Source organism: Propithecus coquereli, unplaced genomic scaffold, assembly GCF_000956105.1.
Source record: "Propithecus coquereli isolate 6110/MARCELLA unplaced genomic scaffold, Pcoq_1.0 Scaffold606, whole genome shotgun sequence".
Classification (NCBI taxonomy): domain Eukaryota; kingdom Metazoa; phylum Chordata; class Mammalia; order Primates; family Indriidae; genus Propithecus; species Propithecus coquereli.
Window position 1 is genome coordinate 523,501 of NW_012152019.1, and position 20,605 is coordinate 544,105.

At 46.9% G+C, this 20,605-nt stretch overlaps 1 protein-coding gene across 1 annotated transcript in view; it reads right to left on the bottom strand.

Moving 5' to 3' along the window:
- Window positions 1-5,578: 5,578 nt before the first annotated feature.
- The window catches only part of SNAP29 (synaptosomal-associated protein, 29kDa), a 23,107-nt gene continuing 8,080 nt past the window's right edge, over window positions 5,579-20,605 (bottom strand). Inside the window, exons 2-5 of the mRNA XM_012659372.1 lie at window positions 18,259-18,455; window positions 13,062-13,147; window positions 10,524-10,622; window positions 5,579-5,867 (exon numbers count right to left, since the gene is read on the bottom strand). Coding sequence (XP_012514826.1) covers window positions 5,710-5,867; window positions 10,524-10,622; window positions 13,062-13,147; window positions 18,259-18,455 — 540 coding nt within the window. The 3' untranslated portion in view covers window positions 5,579-5,709. The remainder of the gene's footprint in view (window positions 5,868-10,523; window positions 10,623-13,061; window positions 13,148-18,258; window positions 18,456-20,605) is intronic.

Consider the following 20,605-nt stretch of genomic DNA (forward strand, 5'->3'; position numbering starts at 1 on the left):
TTTCTATTTTTAGTAGAGATGGGGTCTCGCTCTTGCTCAGGCTGGTTTCGAACTCCTGAGCTCAAATGATCCGCCCGCCTCGGCCTCCCAGAGTGCTAGGATTACAGGCGTGAGCCACCGCACCTGGCCTCCGTAATTTTAATCTTGAAAATGAGCCACATGGGCGACCTGAAACCAAGGTAGATGATGATGAGCTGAAAACTGTAGTGGAAGCGAATCCATCTCAACCTATGCGTGAAATAGCAGCAAGGTTTGACATTACTATTCCAATAATATTGGACCATTTGAAACAAATTGGTAAGGTAAAGAAGCTGGATAGATGGGTTCTGCATGAATTAAACAAGCATTAGAAGATAAATCGTCTTGAAGCTTGCCTTTCTTTGCTGTCACAACATAAAAGTGAACCATTTCTACACTGTACTGTTATGTGTGATGAAAAATGGATTTTTTTGACAACCACAGCATTCGGCACAATGGTTGGATAAAGATGAAGTGCTATAACACAAGTCCAAAACCAAATATTCATCAAAAAAAAAGCTAATGGTGTCTGTGTGGTGGTCTAGCGCTGGCATTATCCACTATAGCTTCATGAAACCTGGTCAGTGGATTACAGCAGATGTCTGCTGCAACCAACTGGACGAAATGATGCAGATCCTTGTGATTAAGCAGCCAAGACTGGTCAATAGAGATAGACCAATCCTCTTGCAAGACAACGCTGTCACACAATCGCCATGTTGCTCAAACTACAGAAGCTGGACTTGGAAACTCTCTGTCATCCACCATATTCATCAGATCTTGCACCAACTGACTACCACTTCTTCTAGACTTTGGACCACTTCTTGCAAGGAAAAACATCCAATTCTCGACAAGCTATGGGAAATGCCTTTCGCGCTTTCATCGCCACTCACTCTCCAGGCTTCTTCGCTGCTGGCATAAGCAAGCTACCATTAAGATGGCAAAACTGTGTCAATAGTTTAGGCACATACTTTGATTAATTGTACTGCTTCATGTTTGAGATATAATAAACTAAACTTTTAATTTGAAATCGGACATTTCAGATTTAATAAATCCATTTCAGACTTAATAAATCCTGTCCCACCCAGTGCTCTGGAGCCCGCCCCTGCCTCCTACCCCGTCCTGCCACTCTAGTTTGGGCCTCTCTTTAGTTCTTGCCTGGACCATGACAAAAGTCTTCCTTTAGCTTGTTCCCAGCTTGTCCTCCTCACCTATATAAGGGTGATATTTTTTTTTTTTAAATTCACATATTGGTTTGCTTTTCCACAAAATTGGGACCATACCATATAATCAATTTTATGTCTGTTCTTTCCCCATGTTAATCTTGCAAGCACTATCCCATATGCTGTTTGAAAACTTTTTCTAGCTGCATTTGTCTATGAGTGGACCATAGTTTACTCCATCATCTCCTTAATCAGGTTGTTTCTAGGTGCTACTTTTGTTTTGTTTTTCTTTTATAAATAATGCCGTGATGCATCTTTATGATCCTTTCAAAATCTGGTCATGTCTCTCTCTTGCTTAGAATCCATCAACACCTCCCTGTCACTGAAGGTCAATGTTCTTTTCCACAGTGTGGCACACAGGGCCTCTCATACTAGGACCTGCCTAGCTTGCTCATGTCATCTCCCACTCACAGCCCAAACTCCAGCCTTTCTTCCACTCCAAGCTCCAAATGTGAACCACCTTGATTTTTTCATTCCTGCTTCTTCCTCTGTTATGTCCTCTACTTTTTCTCTCTGGAAAAGTCCACTGCCCATGTTCAAACCCTCAACATCCCTTGTTATAATGATGCCCAAGGATGATGTCCCCTAAAACCTTGTGGTCTTTGGGACATGGGCAGCTAATCCACTGATAGATTAAAAACTTCCATGATGGCCTACCCTAGCCTACAGGGGCTTCCTCAGAATTTTTGGATCTAGAAGTAATTCCTGGCCTGTGGTCACACACAAAGATGAGGCAGAATAATGGAGCCAGGGTGAGACTTGGCTTGCTCTCCCTTTTTTGGTGGGCTGCAATGTTGCCCAGTAGAAGGCCTGGGAGCCCTGATGGGGAACCCACTTGCAGAGTACCGTGGCCAGTCATCCTTCCTCCCCAACCCACAGGAATACCTTCCCACAGTCTGAACAGGGGTGGCAAACTGTGGCCCATGGGCCAAATGTAGGCTGCTACCTGTTTTGTACCTCTTGTGAACTAAGCAGTTTTTATATTTTTAAGTGGGTGAAAAAAATGAAAGAACAGTACTTCATGATGTGAAAATTACATGAAATTCAAATTTCAGTGTCCATAAATAAAGTTCTATTGGAACACAGCCACTCTCACTTATTTACTTATTGTTGGCTTTGGCTGCATTTGTGCTACAATGGCAGAGTTGAATAGCTGCTACAGAGATGGTTTGGCCTATGAGCCTAAAACATTGAGTCTCTGGCCCTTCAAAGAAGTTCGTGGAGCCCTGGTGCTGCAGAGGGCATGGGGAGGTAGAAGGCAGACTGGAAGACTGACCGACCAAATGAGAAGGCTTCAAGAAGGAAAGCTGTTTATAGGGCTAAAGGCGGCATGGACACCCAAATACGAAGACTAAACAAAGGATCCCCTCCACCAACTTGTTGAAAATAACTATGTAGGAGACAGAATTTGATTAAAAAACAACTTCACATTTTATTTTATGGAATATGGTCATTTGTTGAGTTGAAGGCATGGATGATAAGACCTGTTCTGATAAAGACTGAACAAAAGACCCCACCCCATTGCCATGTAATGAGCACTTTTAATGACTAAGCTCATCACACAAGACATTGCATTCATCAGAGCTGAAGGTGCTTAACAACACTGGTAACATTAAAAATTTTGCAGAAGAGGCCTATACGGACAAAATATAAGATTAATATTAAATTGGTGTAGTGTACACTTAAATTACATATTCACAAAAAGAAGTTAGAGAAAGAGAGATTAAAATGCACTGACGTATTTTTTTTCCTTGCAACCTGAGTTAAATTCAGGTGTCCTTTCCTATACAATGTAAAAAAGACATCCACAAGGCAATTCCACTGCCATATTACACATTACAAGATGTTAGAAATAGTTTCCTCGAAGGAGAATGCACTTATTTTTTAAGTTAGTAGCACACTTAACCAACCTTAAGTTAGAAGAGCCACTTTTTTGAAGGCACAGTTTGTTCCTAGCTGAACTTTGGAAATCAAAAAATCTGTCTTAGGGGACTCCATCTGGCAAGGGGCATGAGTTCACTGGTATTTTCTGTGGTACCAAAGCCATCCCACAGCCAACCCCAGCCCTAGCACCTTTGTGGGTCTCCATGAGATGTGTCTAGTCTAGAGAGTGGCATATTTTCTTTTTGATCACAATCGTGAAGATTCTGGAGCTGTCTCAGGTCTTCCTTCGTTCTCTGTGAAAATGCAAGCAACTCTGCTTTATAAAGCAGCATCGGCAACAGGTCCTTCATGGGCATGGAAGAGGGGGAAGCCCCAGCAGAAAGCAGCAGCTGGCCATCACACAGACTAGGGACAGACCCTCAGCAAAGGCCTTAGAACAACAGGGTCTAAACAAGAATAGAATAAAAAATATATGATGCCCTCTAATGTGTTGGAGGAAGACAAATTTCTAGAAAAGTCAGGGCAACTCTATATACATGGAGTAGAAAAACCAAAAACAGGAAAGAGGGGATGGTTGGCTTCCTCAATCTAACAAAAGACAGGGAAGGTACAAAAAAAATGCTTTCTTTCAAGTCAGTTAAATCCCTAATCTCATTATGCAAACAGAAGGCCTCAGAGAATGTTTGGCAGTGGCCTTTACATGTATTTATTTGAAAAAGTTAGTTTAGGTCTGAGGTATAATGACTAACCTCCACGAGTCTATTATGTCCGGTGATGACAAAGAGAAAGTTATTACGACGCACATGGAAGAAACAATTAGGAGTGGGAGCGTCTGAGAGGGCTGCTCTGCGTTCTGGTTTCATGCTTTTGAGCAGCCTTTTTGCTACAAGCCCCATGAACTAGTTTTGTTTGGGCTGGGTGTTGTGTTTAAAATTTTCCTTTTATCAGTTATCAAGAGAATAATAATGCTGAGCCTATCTGATAAACAAATGTCTAATTTGATCACTTTAATCAAGTCTTCCCAACCTGGGACGGCTGTAACGATATGGATTAGAATCCCTGAGCTGGCTTTTTGTGACCAGTGTGCACAAAAAGTTGTGTTTGCCTCTGGAGGCTGTACTTTTAGGAAGGTCATGCATTACGGGATGGGAAGTTTTATAAACAAATTGCTACATAAATACTAATGCACAATTGCAGCACTCATAGTGATTTTCTTTGCTTTGAGGGACTATTGTTTATAGGCTGCAAACTCTAAAGGCCAGTGCCATGTTTTAAGGTAAAAGGCACTGTTATTTTAAAATTTCTGACCTATCTTACTGTTAAAATCAGTCCCTCTCACCATCTTCAAAATATTTTGTTGGAGTTACCAACACAAAGAAATCAGTTTTATTACAGAAGTTGGTTTAATTAACGCTCCTAAATGATTCCTTTCGTAAAATGAAAGGAGAGAACAAGCTGGGCCACTTAAAATGATAATATCTGGGCTTTTTTCCCCCCTTAGCCAAATCCTTCTATACAGTGGGCATCATTTGTGGAGTTCTCATCCTAAAACTGGGTGGCAGAGAACCAAGTGATGATTCAGGTCATCTTGTAAGAAATGCAGAAGGGGGTGGGAGTCCTGGACAGGTCAGGAGGCCCCAGGTACCCAATAAACTTCTGCTACACCAAGGCCTGGCTAATGGTGATTCCTAGAGGGGTGGAGGGCTGAGTGGAAGAAGATCACTGTTAGCCACATCTGTGTGATACTCCGTTCCCACAAATTCTACAAGGCCCCCCAGTCTGTCAGCTGGGTGGCCTTGAGCTAGTGGAGAACCTGTTCCCAACCACAGATGGAGAGTTCAAGATGAGAGCAGGTGGAGAGGAAGAGCTCACCCAATTCCCTGCACAGTTCCAGACACCACAGTGAGCAGCGCTGGTCTAGAGCCTGCTACTAAAATACATGCCAAGGATGGAGGGCAAGAGGGGAAGAGGTGACACCTGTCAACAAAAGAGCAAAGAATGCAACATACTCCATTTCCAAATCTAACACTGATCCTTCTCCAGGGGGACAAGAGACTCACAAAAAATGCCCTCAGCCTGTGTGTGTGTGATGACTCCTAACCAAAGGTCTGGGGAGGTCCCTCCCTGCACAAACGACTGGCTCACGTGGTCCTTTAGTGGCTCACGATGTCCCTTAACGTGCTGACTCATGGTGGGAATGAAAAATACAGCAAATAGGGAAATTCAGGTTGGTGGCTGCAAGATTCAAACTCTGCCCACATCTTTCCATACACTCATTAAAGTGAGAAATCCAACTTTTCCTTCTCATTCCAGCATGGTACTCAAAGGCCCAAGATATTTAGGGCCAGGCTACTGTGCTCAGACTAAAACTCTTAAGCATTTTGCTGACAGAACTTAGGTTTCGGCCCTAGGAAAAAGCAGGACACGCACTTCCTCACAACAACAAAAATCACTTAAAGACCCACTCTATTATAACATTTGCAACACTTTAAATTACATACTAAAATAATAAATGAAATTTCTTGGAAGTTCAAAACAGATCTTTAGAATCTTTTTGTCACAATGGAGTGGAAATCATTCTCTGTCTTTACAGCTGTCGAACTTTTCTTTCTGTGCTTTTTATATTGACATCTAACTTGTCCACTTTGGTTGTCAGTCGGCCAAGAATGTCATCTTGCTCCTCGATTTCCGTCTGCATCCCCAGGGCTATGTCCTTCAGACGGCCCAGGCCCACGGATAGCTCATCTGTGGGAGAAGGAAATGAGACGCAGGCCTGAGCGAACAGTCAACGGCACCTGGAAATGCTGCTTACTCCCTCCCAGGGGCACAGCAACTTCTATGTTACTGAGTCTTCTTTCTCATAAGGCAGGCTACACTCCAGGGCTTTGGTTACGTTTTCCAAAATGTGTGCAAGCAGAAAGAAAATTTGTTTACTCAATACAAAGTAATATGTGCTTAATGTGGAGGGCATTCCCTGCCCCCCAAGATAACCAGTGTTAAATATGACAGTGTTTGTCCTTCAATATTTTAAAAAATACATACAGATCTACATAGTTTTTCAGCTGCCTCTGAATCTTCTAGTAGGTTTTTGCACATTGCAAGATCAGTTATTGCCCAAGGAAAAGAGAAGCATAGAAGGGCCTGGGGAACACGTTCCCTTCCTAGACTCCACAGTGGACACCTGGGAGAGGTACACTGGCCCCCAACAGCCAGACCCCTGGCCTCACCTTTAAGAGCAAAAACCCACACCAGTGGACAGAACACAGCAGTGCTGCTTTCCGTCCTTCCATCTCCAGCTTCCTAAGGCTAGATCAAGCCCAGATCTGCAGTGTCAAATAATGGGACCACCACTGGAAACACCTCTGAGAGACAGATGTGGGAAGCCCTGTCACCAGGCTGCTCCAGCCCCGGGCTCCCCTCCAAAGAAGGCTACATTCCCCAGTCTGCTCTGCGGGTGGCAGTAGAAGGGGGCCTCTCTCCCTGCCCTGCTCCCTGGGGTGCTCTGCCAGAAAACACATGAACTACAGATGTTCCCACTGGACCCAAATGCTGTAAAAACTCTTTACTTCTGTTACTAACTTCACACTTTCCCTCATTTGTTCATTCATTGCTACCACTTCCAAGATCCATGAACATATGGCTGCTAGGGATGTGCTGGGTTAGGACAGTCAGCTCATGTTTCCCAGAAGTGGGCTGGCACCATTTCTTTTGCTGACTTTGTGGTCAGGAAAAAGACAGTGGTCTCTGCACAAGCTGAGTGCACAGACCCCTGCAGCCTAGAGTCCCCATGTCAAAGAACGAAGTGCTGAGGTGCTGGGCTCCTTCAAAGATGTCATCGGGCTAAGCTCCAGTTAACTGTGGAGCACAGGACTTTTGGCAAAGGCTCAGCTCTTGTAATCGGTTACTGAAATTATTGCTGAAATTCAAGTCCAGACATGATAAGTGAGAGCCTCACTTCCACACAGGGGAGGGAGGATTCGGGTACATTCCACCAGGTCGGAGCACAAACACTGACCCTGCTCCTTAAGCGTGCTCTGGCTCAGGTGAGCCCTGCAAGAGGAAGGCACCCAGGAGTGACCTGGCCACAACAAGCTACTCTAGTGGCTGGAATCCTTGAGTTAGTTATTCTATTTCCCTCCTTAGATTTTTCCAGTATTTGCCTTATCTTTCACAAAGTTGTAAAAATCAATCTAACATTTGTTTTTCAGAGCGATAATGTCTATAAGGACATGGCCAGCCTTAGGAGTATGTGAAAGAGCCGCTCGGCACAGAAGGTGTGTAAGAGAACTGAGGGTGGGGCTGCGGGGAAGGGACATGACCAGGGACTCTGGTGTCCCCTGGTGGGGCTGCATCAACTGCAGAGAGGAGTCTTGACTTAACTGATTCTGCCAGTCTCTTTCCGTGTGTGAAGTCTCTTTCTGTGTGTGTGTGTGTGTGTGTGTGTGTGTGTGTGTGAGTGAGTGTGCGTGCGCGCGTGTGCAGACTGGGGGTGGAGGGCATGCCCAGAGCCTTTTTACTAAGAACAGAGGGCCTGGAAAGAGCCAGAGGGGAGAGAGAAGAGGTGGTGCTTCATAGGCCTTCTTACTTGCGAAATTAAATATAAAACACTGAGTGAGAAAAGGTTAGAATACACAATTACTCAGCACTGGCACCACAAAAAAAGTCAGTTTTTTTTTTTTTTTTTTTTAATTAGTCTTCAGCTCTCTGCTTCTTGAGTTTATTGAAAGCCGTGACCTTGTTGTGTTCCATGGAGAGTAAAAGCTGGGAGTTGCCCCAGATCTCAGGAAGCTCATGGGCAGCTGGGACAGCAAAGGATAAGCCAACAGCCAGGCTGAGATAAAAAGTATGATAAGGTAAAGCCACCAGGCAAAGGAGCTGGAGTCCTTGGGGGCTTGTACAAGTCCCTTAAATGGGGGGAGGGTGCGTTAAGAAGAGACAAGTGTGAGCAAAGGCGCCCCCCCACCGCAGGCAGCCGGGCTGGCCTGTGTCAGCAGGAGGGGGGCCCAGCTCTGAGGCTCTGAACCAGTCGCCTGCCTTCCACCCTGGCCCTCCTACCCCACGCTGTGTCCTGCAGGGACCTGCCCAGGCTGCAAGTCCTCAGTGCCAACCGCACACCCTCAGCCTCTACTGGTGGGCAGGGCTCAGTCCATCCTGCCTCACTCCTGAATTCAGTATCCTTACTCGGTCTCCCCCCTTGCCTCCCCAACCAGCAGGTACCTGCGATACCACAGCCCCAGCCACTCCCTTTCTCCCCGTAAAGGACAGAGGGCTTTCAAGCCCCTCTGGCTTTCTCTGGAGTGGTCACATCTGGGCAGACACAGTTTTTGCCTGGGAGAAGTCTCTGGCTCTGGAGGGCGAGTCCAAGGGACAGAAGCAGGAGGCAGCTGTCCAGGGCTTCCCTGGGCTCTGAGGGGAAAGGGCAGGCAGGGCTTGGGCGGAAGCCTCGGGCCTGCGGAGTGCTGGGGTGGGCCTCCCCTGCTGCAGGGGGACTGGCACAGCCTCCCCAGTAGGCACTGGCCATGCAGGTGTGAAGTATCAACATTCACACCCAGGGTGAAAGTGGTGAGCTGTGGGTGGTTAGAAACACAGTTCTTTTATTTATTTGTTCTTGCTTTTGTCTAGTCTCTAAAATCAATGTTTTCTTTATGTGAAGATTCCTTTTAATGCCCAAAAGAAGGTTATATTCACTGACTCTGCAATTCCATTTCTAGTAATCGAGCTACAAAATGTGGCCAAAGATTTCTGCACAGGAATGGCCAAAGGATTATTTGCAGTAGCAAACAATGGAAATAGCCTAAATGTCCAAGAGCAGGGGATGGAGCTGTTCCTCAAAAGTGGTGCTTTTCAAAGAAATATCGTAGTTTAGCAAACTGTTCAAGATATTAAGTGAAAAAGCAAGAAACAAAAACATACATATAACTGAGTGATCCCAAGTACACTTGACATCGTATATACCTGTGTATATACGTACATGAAAAAGAGAAGGAATCACACCAGATCAAGGATTACTGCTGGACAGTAGGATTATGGGTGTTTATCCCCTACAGTGAATCCACATTCACAGAAACTAAGGTTAAATGTTACTAAAAAGAAAAAGGGTATGCCTAACATGTCATCTGTGCATGGGCTCAGGGCTGCTGGAATGGGGACTGCTCTGGGCAAGCAGGGAAAGGGGCCCATCAGTGTGTCCCTTTCTGAGAGGGGTGAGCAGGAACAAGCCTGTGCGTGGACACCCAATAAGCATCTTCGTGGGTTTCAGGTTTGCCCTCCACTAGATACCTTTAGGGCAGGGGAGATTTTCTGTGTCTTGCCAACTCTGTCAGCTCCTAACGGGTAGGAGACTGACAGACCCAGGTAGAGATTCCTGTGCACCTCGTACAGGTAAGAGGAAGCATCAAGGCTGAGACATACGTGGAATAAACTCACGGAAATGCCCACAGGCCAACTCTTGCCTGAAATATAGCAAATAGCTCACTTCTCCCTCAATCCAAAAAATCGTCACTTGTGCTTGCCTATTGGGTCCCCAGTAAAAGGTGGTGACAAAATGGAAACATCCCCACGCTCTCCTGGAATTTATAGCCTGCTCAAGCAACAAGCGGATAGATGAGCAAACACATGATTGAAAACGGCCGGGCAGTGCTACGGAACAGCAGGCCCCCGAGAGACCACGAGAGGAGGCCACACTAACGTAAGACCTACAGCATGGGAAGAGCCACCTGCAGACAGTGGGGAGGAAGGACACTCTGGGGACATGGGGGCCCCGGAGCAGGAAAGAACTTGCATCAGAAGGCCTGGTGAGCCTGCAAGGCAAGGAGGAGAGGAGGGGACGGGGCGGAGGGAAGCGGGGTGAGGGCAAGGAACCTGGCAGTGTTTTTAAGTGTGCGGGGTAGCCACGAGAGTTTCAGAAGAATGCGCCACCTATGTTTTGAAAGCTCACTCTGGTGGCTGTGTGGCCAATGTGCCAACCACAATACAAGCACTGTCTTACCAGGCCAGGCACTTTCCAGCTCAGGTAACCCTCCCACCAATCCCCCGAGGCAGGCTGTTCTCAGAGGCAGCCTGTTCCACAGAGGAGGAAACCAGGGCTCCCAGTGGCTGGGTGGGGAAGACGGAACAAGTGGTCACATCCAGGCTGCACTGTGTGGCCTCTCAGGGACTCCTGGGCCCCTGTTGCTGTCACAATTCAAATGAGACGTGGGAACGGCTCGGCCAGACTAGAGGCAGGAAATGGAGAGAAGTGGACAGAGTCCAGAGGCAGACAGTGAGATGGACACGACTCAGCATGGGGTGTGACACGTGGCCAGGCAGCACTAATGGGAGGCTCCCAGAGCTCAGGCTGTGCTCGGCATGAGCTGCCTGGAGGACAGGTGACATGGAGGCTGGGATGGCTGTCGGTCTTACCCAGGTTGCTGTCAATCTTCTGGTGATAGGCTCGAAGGTGCGGGTTCTTCGGGTAAGCTTCCATGCTCACAGCAGAACTAGCCCCTCCAGGGATGGAGTCTGAGTTTAGAAAGAAACACCAGGTTAACTGACGTCCCTTGAAATGCTGCTTCACAAAATTAATGTGGAAAATGGGTGGAAGGAATGAGGGAGTTGGTTCTGAGACCATCCAAAGGGCCGAGGATGGGCGTGGATGAAATGCACACAGGAGCACCGGGCAGGCTCGTGGCCAGAGGGAGAGACGCTTCCACGGACCCGCCAGGGCTCCGGCCTCCCCCTCAGCCCTTGGGAGGTCACAGACCTTCATCCTATGGATCACCTACTCAGACCCTGGTACATAAGCTCTGCAAAGACAGAGTCACACAAGTAATGACACGGCAGTGGAACTGCAACAGAGCAAAAGTGCACTTGTGGACAAGGTCTAAATAAAATTTGTTACATTATGGACTTGGATTATGGGTGATTCTTTTCTCCTTTCGAGATCTATTTCAATGCTATCTTTTCACTTAAACAAGCAAAAAAGAAATGTTAAATGCACATTTGCCCCAAGAAATCTTCCTTGAACTTCAGTTTCTAGGTACACACAGAAAATCCCTGTCATCCTAGTTTACCCTTTTTGGAGAAACATCTCTTTCTAGACTTAGCGTATTTCCCCCGGCACCAACCTACTGAAGCCATTCTACGCATAGGATGTTGGTTTTTCTTTTTAGTCTCTTAATTTATACCACACAAATGAAAACTCCTTAAAATTGTGTCTTCTGGGTGCAGGGTCCTACTCCACTTCTCCAGGGTACAACGGGGTGGGTTGTTCCGGGCCTCTGCGTTTCAGTTTACACTCACTTCCTCCTGTGCTTCTTGACTTTCTAGACTGAACTGTACCAGTGTCAGTCTGTCCTGACCCCTGGCTCTTGCTCCACCAGGTCTCTACTCAGCTGTGTCAACCACAACCGCGGTGGGTTCCAGCGCTTCTAGGGTCCATCCTGCCTTACTCAAAGGCAGTATAGTAAGTATTTGGGTTCTAGAACCATTTCGATGTGCCTGGCTCTCTAGGGGCCTACAGAGCCCAGCAGGCCTAAATTCCTTTCCAGATAAGGGGTGTTTCTGGGCTTGTCATTTGATGTCAGTGGGATGATGTGACTCAACACACATTCCGTCTTGCACACTTTGTCCGGCCTGCTGCTGTTGCTCCTCCTGCTCGGGCCTGGGGGTGGTATTATTATTAGCCTCCTGCTGCTGCTGTGACAGACTACTACAAACCTGCCTTTCAGTGCTGGAGCTTGGAAGTCCAGCACGGGGGGTCTCACTGGGCTAAGTTCAAGGCACTACCAGGGTTGTACTCTCCTGGAGCTCTAGGGGAGAATCCAATTCCCAGCCTCTACCTGCTTCCAGAGCTCACCTGCATTCTCCCCTTCCTCCATCTTCAAAGCCAGCAGCATCTTCAAATCTCTGACTCTGACACTCTCTCTCCTGCCTCCCTTTTCTACTTATAAGGGACCTTTGTGATGACATTAGGCCCGACTGAGCAACTCAGGATAATCTGCCCATCTCAAGGTCTGCTGATTAGCAATGAGAACTCCACCTGCAACCGTCATGTCCCCTTTGCCATGTAACCTAGCACATTCATGGGGTCTGGGGATAAGGACATGGGCAGCTTGGGGGCCCATTATGCTATTTACCAAAGAAGTTTTCCTGCTGTTAGGCCTACACTGCCAGAAGAGCTCAGAGCCACACGGGGCAGGAACCAAAGATAGGCAGGTTCATTTTCTTTCTTTCTTTTTTTTTTTTTTTTTTTTTTTTTTCTTAGAGATAGGGTCTTGTTCTGTTGCCCAGGCTGGAGTGCAATGGCATGATCATAGCTCACTGTAACCTCAGATTCCTGGGCTCAAGCAATCCTCCTGCTTCAGCCTCCCCAGTAGCTGGGACTACAGGCACATGCCATCGCGCCCAACTAATTTTTCAATTTTTTGTAGAGACAGTGTCTTGCTCAGGCCGGTCTCGAACTCCTGGCCTCAAGCAATCCTCCCGCCTCAGCTTCCCATAGTGCTAGGATTATAGGCATGAGCCACTGCGCCTGGCCTAGGCTAATTTTTTAGAAAATTTTTTTGCAGAGATGGGGTTTTGCTACATTGCCCAAGCTGGTAATGAACTCCTGGCCTCATGCAATCCTCCCGCCTCAGCCTCCCAAAGTGCTGGGATTACGGTTGTGAGATACCACATCCGGCCTGCAGGCTTATTTTCAATGCAACACAAGCCTCCACTTCCTTATTCCACCCTCCATGAAGGAGGGAGAAGGAGCCCCACTGTAACACACACCTCCAGCTTCCCCAAGAGTGTGCTAGGTCCCTAATGCCCATCAGCCAGCATGTGTGATGACAGCAGCTGGAGCCCTTGCCAACCATGCCCAGAGGCCACTCCCACTCACCATACCCCTCGGGACCAACACCAAACCTAGAGGTCCCCCCAGAATGCAAATGTGGGCGTGTACAGGTATCCACTCACCTATATCATCCAGCTTTCTGAGGTTTGGATGGCTGGCCTGGTACTTTGCCTCTTGTTCTTTACTTGTACTTACAGCTTCTTTTAATCTTTGGATAAAAGTTCACACAAAAAAAAAAACTTTTAAAAAGGGAAATCACTATGACAGGGTCATTGATCTTTTCAAGTAATGCCTATGTGCTGAAAATACTTCCTCTGTGCAAAACCCCTTCTGACCAAAGCAGGGATTTCAACAGCCTCCCCTGGAGTGAAGCTGGTTGCGCAGCAAGCTTATGAAGACCCCTGCCTCAGAAGTGCAGCATCTACTTAGGTGGCCCTCCCTCAAGAAAATGAGGTGCCTTAGGACCAGGCAGATGAAAAGTATATGAAACCACCATATAGGCACTGAAGACCGGAGTCAGCAAACTATGACCTATGGGCCAAATCCAGCCCTCCCGTTTCTGTTTTGTTTCCCAGTTCTCTTTATTTATTGTGGTAAACACACATAACAAAATGTCACCACCTGTTGTGTGGCGATGAGCAAAGGATGGCCTCTGCAGACAGCCATTTGAACCTCAGATGATTAACTCTAAATCTCAATTAAGAATTACATTCTTCTCATTAGTAGGCCTGTATTACCAAAAAATTATGCTCAACTATTACTGTTTTTATGTGTTGAATTTTGCCGTTAAAAATTTGTGGAAATTTGGTTTTTTCTCTTGTCACACTGGTACCCACAAAATAGCTTTGATTTTGCTTCCTGGCCCACAAGTCTAGTTAGCTGACTCTTCTGTACACAGAGACATCTCTGAATAGCTCAGAGTTGGTCATACTGTGCCTGACACCACACTGGGCCCCCACGGATGTCACAGGTGCCTGCAGCTGGGAGCTGCCCTCCCCAACAGCCTGCTCCCCTCCACCTCAGCTCAGCCTCGCCACTCTGCCAGCCAAGCTGGGAACCAGGGTTACTGGTGATTTCTGCCCTCCCTCTGCATAGCACCACCCCCAGCAACCCTGGCAAACAAACGCCCCCTGATCTCCCACCCCCCCAGGTATCCCAGAAACCCAGTTCCTCCTTCTGCCTTACCTCTCTTTACCCTTATGTGTATTATGGCAATGCCTCTCACCTTGACCCCCTCCCTTCAAACCCTTACGCTCCATGAGCGCTGCCCATTTTTCTAAAGCAATCCTGACACGCACCTCTCTCTTTTCTTTTTAATGAACAGGATCTTGCTGTGTTGCCCAGGCTGGAGCACAGTGGTACCATCCTAGCTCACTGCAGCCGCAAACTCCTGGGCTCAAACGATCTTCCTGCCTCAGCCTCCCAACTAGCTGGGACTACAGGCGTGCAACCCCACACTCGGCTAACCTTTAAAATCTTTTTGTAGAGATGGGGTCTTGCTATGTTGCCAGTGCTGGTCTTGGAACTCCTGGCCCCAAGCGACCCTCCTGCCTGGGCCTCTCAGAGTGCTGGGATTATAGGCATGAGCCACCACTCCCAGCCTTTAATGACTTCCCACTCGTAAGAGCAAGTCCAGACTCCTGCAGGCCAAAGGCTCTGCAGGCCTCCAGTGCTCCAGCTGCAGGTAGAATACAGCACAGCCTTGTGACATGAAAGGATTTAACACTAGAGGATTTCACTCCTCAGAAACAGCGCCTGAAGGTCTAGGACACATAGCTGGTTCCTCTGAGCACCACCATGTGCCGTGCGTTGCCAGGCTGGGCGTAGGACTCAAAACTGACTTTACTCTATGTGCTGTCACACACGCAGCAGTAGTACATCAATAATGTGAACTCGGTTTCTTTGTGAAAAATGGCTCCCTCCAAAGAAAGCTAATTTCTAGGGACAGTGTCAGAAGAGATAAGAAAGTGAAGAGAGTGGTGGCCCTTGGTCAGAAACCAAGTCTTGAATAAGTTAGAGAATTTCACATTAGGGGTGGTGAAATCTGTGACAGAAACGCATCCCCCACGAGCTGTAAGTGGAAATGAGAGCAAGCAGCTTTCGAAGTGTGTGGGCAAGGACAAAAAAGGCTTCCCAAGAGATAGACAAAACTGAAGAGAAGGCTGAAGGGTTCATGTGATAAGGATATACACGGGAAATGCATGACTCAAACAGAAGTTTGATTAGAAGAGCTTATTTCAAAAGCTTTTAAGTAACAATACTCATGGCATTTATGGACTAAGAGTTTTCACAGGATCACAAAAATTTTACTCACAATTTACTGCATCTTATAGAAAAACCAATACATTGTAGTGATCTCTGCAAACTGAGGGATTTAGGGGCATGCAGGGCCTAGCTCTGCAGGCCAGACCTCAATGTTACACGCCTGCTGGGCTCCTGGAACAGCCAACACCCCCTGCATCCTGGCTTCCCCTGCGCTTTGACTGCTGTGTGTCTGCCTGGACCCCCTCTTTCAACTGGTGGGCTCCCACTCAACCTTGACTCCATGCAAAAGGTCAGCTCCTCTGTGCAGCACTCCTCCGTCACCAGGGCCGACCTCCCCCTCCTCTGGGTCTCCACTGCAGTCCTATTGACCGTCTGCCTCCCCTATGCCTTCCAACAGACAGCCTGTGCTCTTGCAGCTTCGAACCCCAGGCACAGGCACAGGCGTAGGCGTGCAGAATGTAGGCCCTCAGGATCCACGACGGGGGGACCCATGCAACATCACTGTAGCAGCCTCTCCTACAAAGTTGCACAGATCTACTTCCATGCACATTTGGTAATGGCTGAATCAGTGGGAGTTGCTTCAATTAAAAGTTTGCTTTCTACTGGGTGCAGCAGCTCATGCCTGTAATCCCAGCACTTTGGGAGGCCAAGGAGGGAGGATTGCTTGAGTTCAGGTGTTCAAGACCTGTCTGGGCAACATAATGAGACCCCATTTCTACAAAAAATTAAAAAAATTAGCCGGGTATGATGTCACACGCTTGTTGTCCTTGCTACTGAGGAGGCTTAGGCAGGAGGATTGCTTCAGCCTAGGAGTTGGAGGCTGCAGTGAGATATGACTGTACCACCTACTCCAGGCTGAGTGACAGAGTGACAGAGTGAGACCCCATCTCTTTAAAAAAAAAAAGGCTGCTTTCTTGCATTTACTAAGTGATGGCAAGACCGATGATTGGGGCTAAGGTAGGGGCAGGAGACTATGCAGGACACATAATGTTGGGTACCTTGAAGCCAACCTCACTGAAATAACTATGGCTGCCCCACTAATGGGAAGCCTTTGTCAGGAAGGTCTTGAGTTTTAAAGATGCTCCAAAAAAACAGAAAACTGCCTTTTTTCTTTTTCTTTCTATTCTTAGTAGAGACGGGGTCTTGCTCTTGCTCAGGCTAGTCTTGAACTTCTGACCTCAAGCGATCCTCCTGCCTTGGCCTCCTAGAGTGCTGGGATTACAGGCATGAGCCACTGCGCCTGGCCCAGAAAACTTCCCTTGGAGCCACAAGACCTTACTGGCTTTTATAGCAATGTTCAGGGCTGTAGGGGCCTCCAAAAGCCCCGGGAAGCAGCCTTGGTAAAGAGGCATGTAGGAAACAGAAGGCGCCAAACACAAACTCGCCAGGTTCCCACTCCATGGACTCGCTCTGCTCCTGAGTTTGTGCTAGGAGGATGTCCTAGTCCAAAGTGAATGAATATCCTACCTTCTCCTATGGTAATTAAAGGTTACCAAAAATTAGGATATAAAACATCTTTCTGATTTGTACATTGGAAAAAATAACCAACTAAAATTGGGAGTAAAAGAGTGACAGATATTTAAAATTCGGGTTGAGCTGGAAAATCTGCAATGGATGGTGATTATACAGCTGAGCCAAAAACCAAACCAACCCTGAGAACCTTGGCTGGTTCCTTCCCCGGACTCCCACTGAGACCTGCTTCCCCTCCTCACCTTTCTCTCTGTAAGTCCCAACAGCTTCATCTGCCTGTTCCTTCTGCTACCACCACTAGCTCCCTTACCAGCATTCCCTTCTACCCAGCCCCACCGTGAGGCCTCAAGTAGCTTTCTAGTTTCTTCCCCACCACACTACACCTTGATCTGGGTGGCGGTCACGCAGGTGTACACACAGGTACACAGTCATTACCCTCTACTTAAGATGCAAGCATTTTACTGTACCTCAGTGATGCAGTTTTAAAAGTAGTGCTGTATTACAGAATTAAAACAAAAAGAGAGAGAAATGGCTATGAAACCTGTGTAATCACATTATATCAAGCATTTTTCTGGGTTAAATGGAAGCAAAAGGCTACAAAACCAAAGAAATACTGATTACAACTATGAAAATCCCAAGGCTGGTGCGGTGGCTCACACCTGTAATCCTAGCACTCAGGGAGGCAGAGGCAGGAGGATCGCTTGAGCTCAGGAGTTCGAGACCAGCTTGAGCAAGAGGGAGACCCTGTCTCCACTAAAAATAGAAAAATGAGCCAGCCTCTGTGGCATGCGCCTGTAGTCCCAGCTCCTCGGGAGGCTGAGGCGGGAAGATCACTTGAGCCCAGCCAGGGGTTCCAGGCTGCAATGAGCTATGATGACGCCACTGTACCCTAGCCTGGGCAACAAGAGCAAGACTTGGTGAAAAACAAACACAAAAACAAAAACTATGAAAACACTGAATGAGGGGAAAATCTAAATTTTCAGTTTTTGTGCTAGGGTAGGTAAAGAAAGAAAGTATAGATTTCCTATAATACGGCTATGTTGTTTTTCTAATAAAAACAGACACAATGATCTCAGATATAAACAGTAGTAATCTATTTTAGCAGAAACTCAAGTCTTTTATCCTTGAACATGTGACACTCATGCCTGTCAAAACCTAATGTATGAATTTATTTCTAGCCAAAACTGAGGAAAACAATCTAACTTTTAAAATGAAAATCAATGGGAAAACTGAATTAGATAGGAAAAAGATACGAAAACTTTTTAAAGCAAAAATTCTGTCACATTTGTAGTGTTTAAGCTGTCTGAGGTAAACATCCTCTCTTTCAAAATACAGGGGTCGCAATTATTAGAGTAGTAATTTCCTGGAGACCCAATTTATGCAGAATTTACAGACTAGATGTCAATCCGATGACCGTAGTCAGGAGCAGGGGAGACAAGTTTCTTGTTTCAAAATGTTTGAAGACAAATCCCTTCTGATGCATAACTTATGAGGTTCCTGGCTTCCTTTAAGGCACTGACACGGACTGAAAGCCTCGGCCGTTTGCACTAAACCCCTCTTCTACTGCTTCATATCCACACTCACCGGCTGCTGGGCTGAGAGGTGAGGGTGCCATTCTGCTCAGGTGGGGTCTCTGCTGGTTTGGATTTGAAGTAATTGACAAGCCCCCCAAACACACTCTTAATGCTATTGATGTGCTTCTGGCTGGTCTTCAGATCCTGGTCCATCTTGTCCACCATCTTCTCCGTGCGCGTTAAGACTCCTCGCTGACGGACGAGTTCCTGGGGAAATCGAGAGGTAGAGGCATTATATTTTTTTGTAATTCTCCAACCCAGTAGCGAACCAACCACACACAGTGGGCACTTCGTAAACCCTCAGTGAGCACAAAACAGGGACAGATGCCACCATTTGCGAAGGGCACACTATCCTTTCTGACAACACATTCCTTTGTTTCTCCCTCCCTGCCCTACCTCTTCTTGCTTTATTTGCTCTCAAGCCCCTTTTCCTGAGAAGCTGGCTCACAGAACCATGTTAAGATGGATGGAAGTGTGCCCATGTGCAAACTCTCTCTAGCCCCCCAGCCCTGGTAACCCTCACAGGCTTGGACCTCGCACTGTCCCCTGGACTCTGATTCTCTACTCTTCTTGTTCAGATATGGGAGTTCCCACTGGACCACTGGAGCCTCCTGGCCCTGGTCAAATCTTCAAGTTCTATTTCATGGACTGGCATCCTTTCTGGGACCTATTAGTGTCTGACTCCAGCCCATCCACAATTTCAGCTTCAGAATCTGTCATAGGGGTGGCCCTTTCACAAAGCCTTTGCACGTGTCTGTAATGCTCCTCAGACAGACACTTGTATGGCTCATTCGATTAAAGTCTCTACTCCAAGAACACTTCCTCAGAGAAGCCTTCCCTAAACAGCTTCTCTAAAGCAAGACTCGCCTTCCAATAGCCCATGGCACTCCACCCTCCACCTGCCTTTGTTTTCCAGGCAGAGATCTGCTTTGCTCACTGAGTCTCCAGGGCCTCACTCAGCAGCTGCTCACAGCACATCTGTCCAGTGGATACGTGAGTGATGCTCTGACGGCGCCAGCCTGGACTTTACTGCTTTAGAGCGGATGGTTCTGGCTGCGGATGTGAAGTCACCACAACAGCAAGAGCACCACCTTCCTTTACTTGTGACAAGCTCCCGTCAGGCCCTATTTCAGGATTTATCAACAGCCACTCCAGCTGCATCCCCTGGCCATGAGCTGCTTTTCCAGCCATGAGCCTCTCCAGCTTTGTTCTCCCTACTTCATGAGGCAGCCCCCACTCTGCAGAGATTCCCGGCCTGGTTTAAGGGGGGTCAGGGAGGCCCCCTGATGAAGTCTGAGGAGAGTTCAAAGCTGAGAAGTCAGGGGGCCAAGAGGCCTGGGGCAGCTGCAGGAACTGAGAGGGGAAGTGGAACCATGTGGTGAAGGGGGTGGCTGGGGGTGAGGGGTGGGGATACTGACTCAGCAGGGAACACCCAGGGACACCGCCTAGGCCTTCAAGGGGTGGCAGATCCCAACACATTTCATAACATCACACAGGCTTGAGGCTTCCCTGACGAGTATCCCTTAGGTTGCTGAGCTCCTAGTAATTAAACTCAGGTACGAATTAATAAGTAGATGGAGGTCAATCTGGAGTTGCCAAGCTGAACCTAGAAATCTGAAATTTATCTCCATTTCATCTCTCCCCTCCCAAGGGAGCATGTGCACATACACAGGCACCGTTGGGGATACCCGGGGTTGTCTGACTGCAGCAGCTGGAGCACGAAGCAGGTCAGAAACGCAAATCGGGTCTTTTTTTTTTTTTTTTTTAATTTCCAATTTTTAGAAGGCAATTAAAAATCACAATTCTAACAACCCACAAACCAAATAAATTGTAGGAAGAAATAAAAACTATGTTCAAAGAGCCTTTTTTTTCCAGCTCGATTTCAGCACCCCAAGGAAAATAAAAGCATCCATGACTATCACGGATGAAAATAAAATGAATGTCACTGGAATCAGTTATTTTTCCCCACTGAGGTATAAAATCTACATAGAAATTTGATACTATAACAAATTGTACTTCTTTCTGTTTTAATTTTCTTTAAACCCCGTTTAATATGGGTTTTTTTACTGTTGCAAAAATGTTTTCACGATTCTGAATCTGGTTCCAGTTCTTCTCATTTATTTTTAAATCAATATTTAATATACTGGCTACCAGTTCTAATGAGGAAAAAAATCTTAGAAATCTCTTCATTATGACAGCACATTCAGAAATTACTGTGCAAGCAAACCATAAAAGATGCAGCTCTCTGGAAAGCACATTTTGTTGATTGTTTCATTGTCTAAATATTCTTTACCATGATTCTTTTTTTTTTTTTTTTTAGTGAGACAGAGTCTCACTCTGTTGCCCAGGCTAGAGTG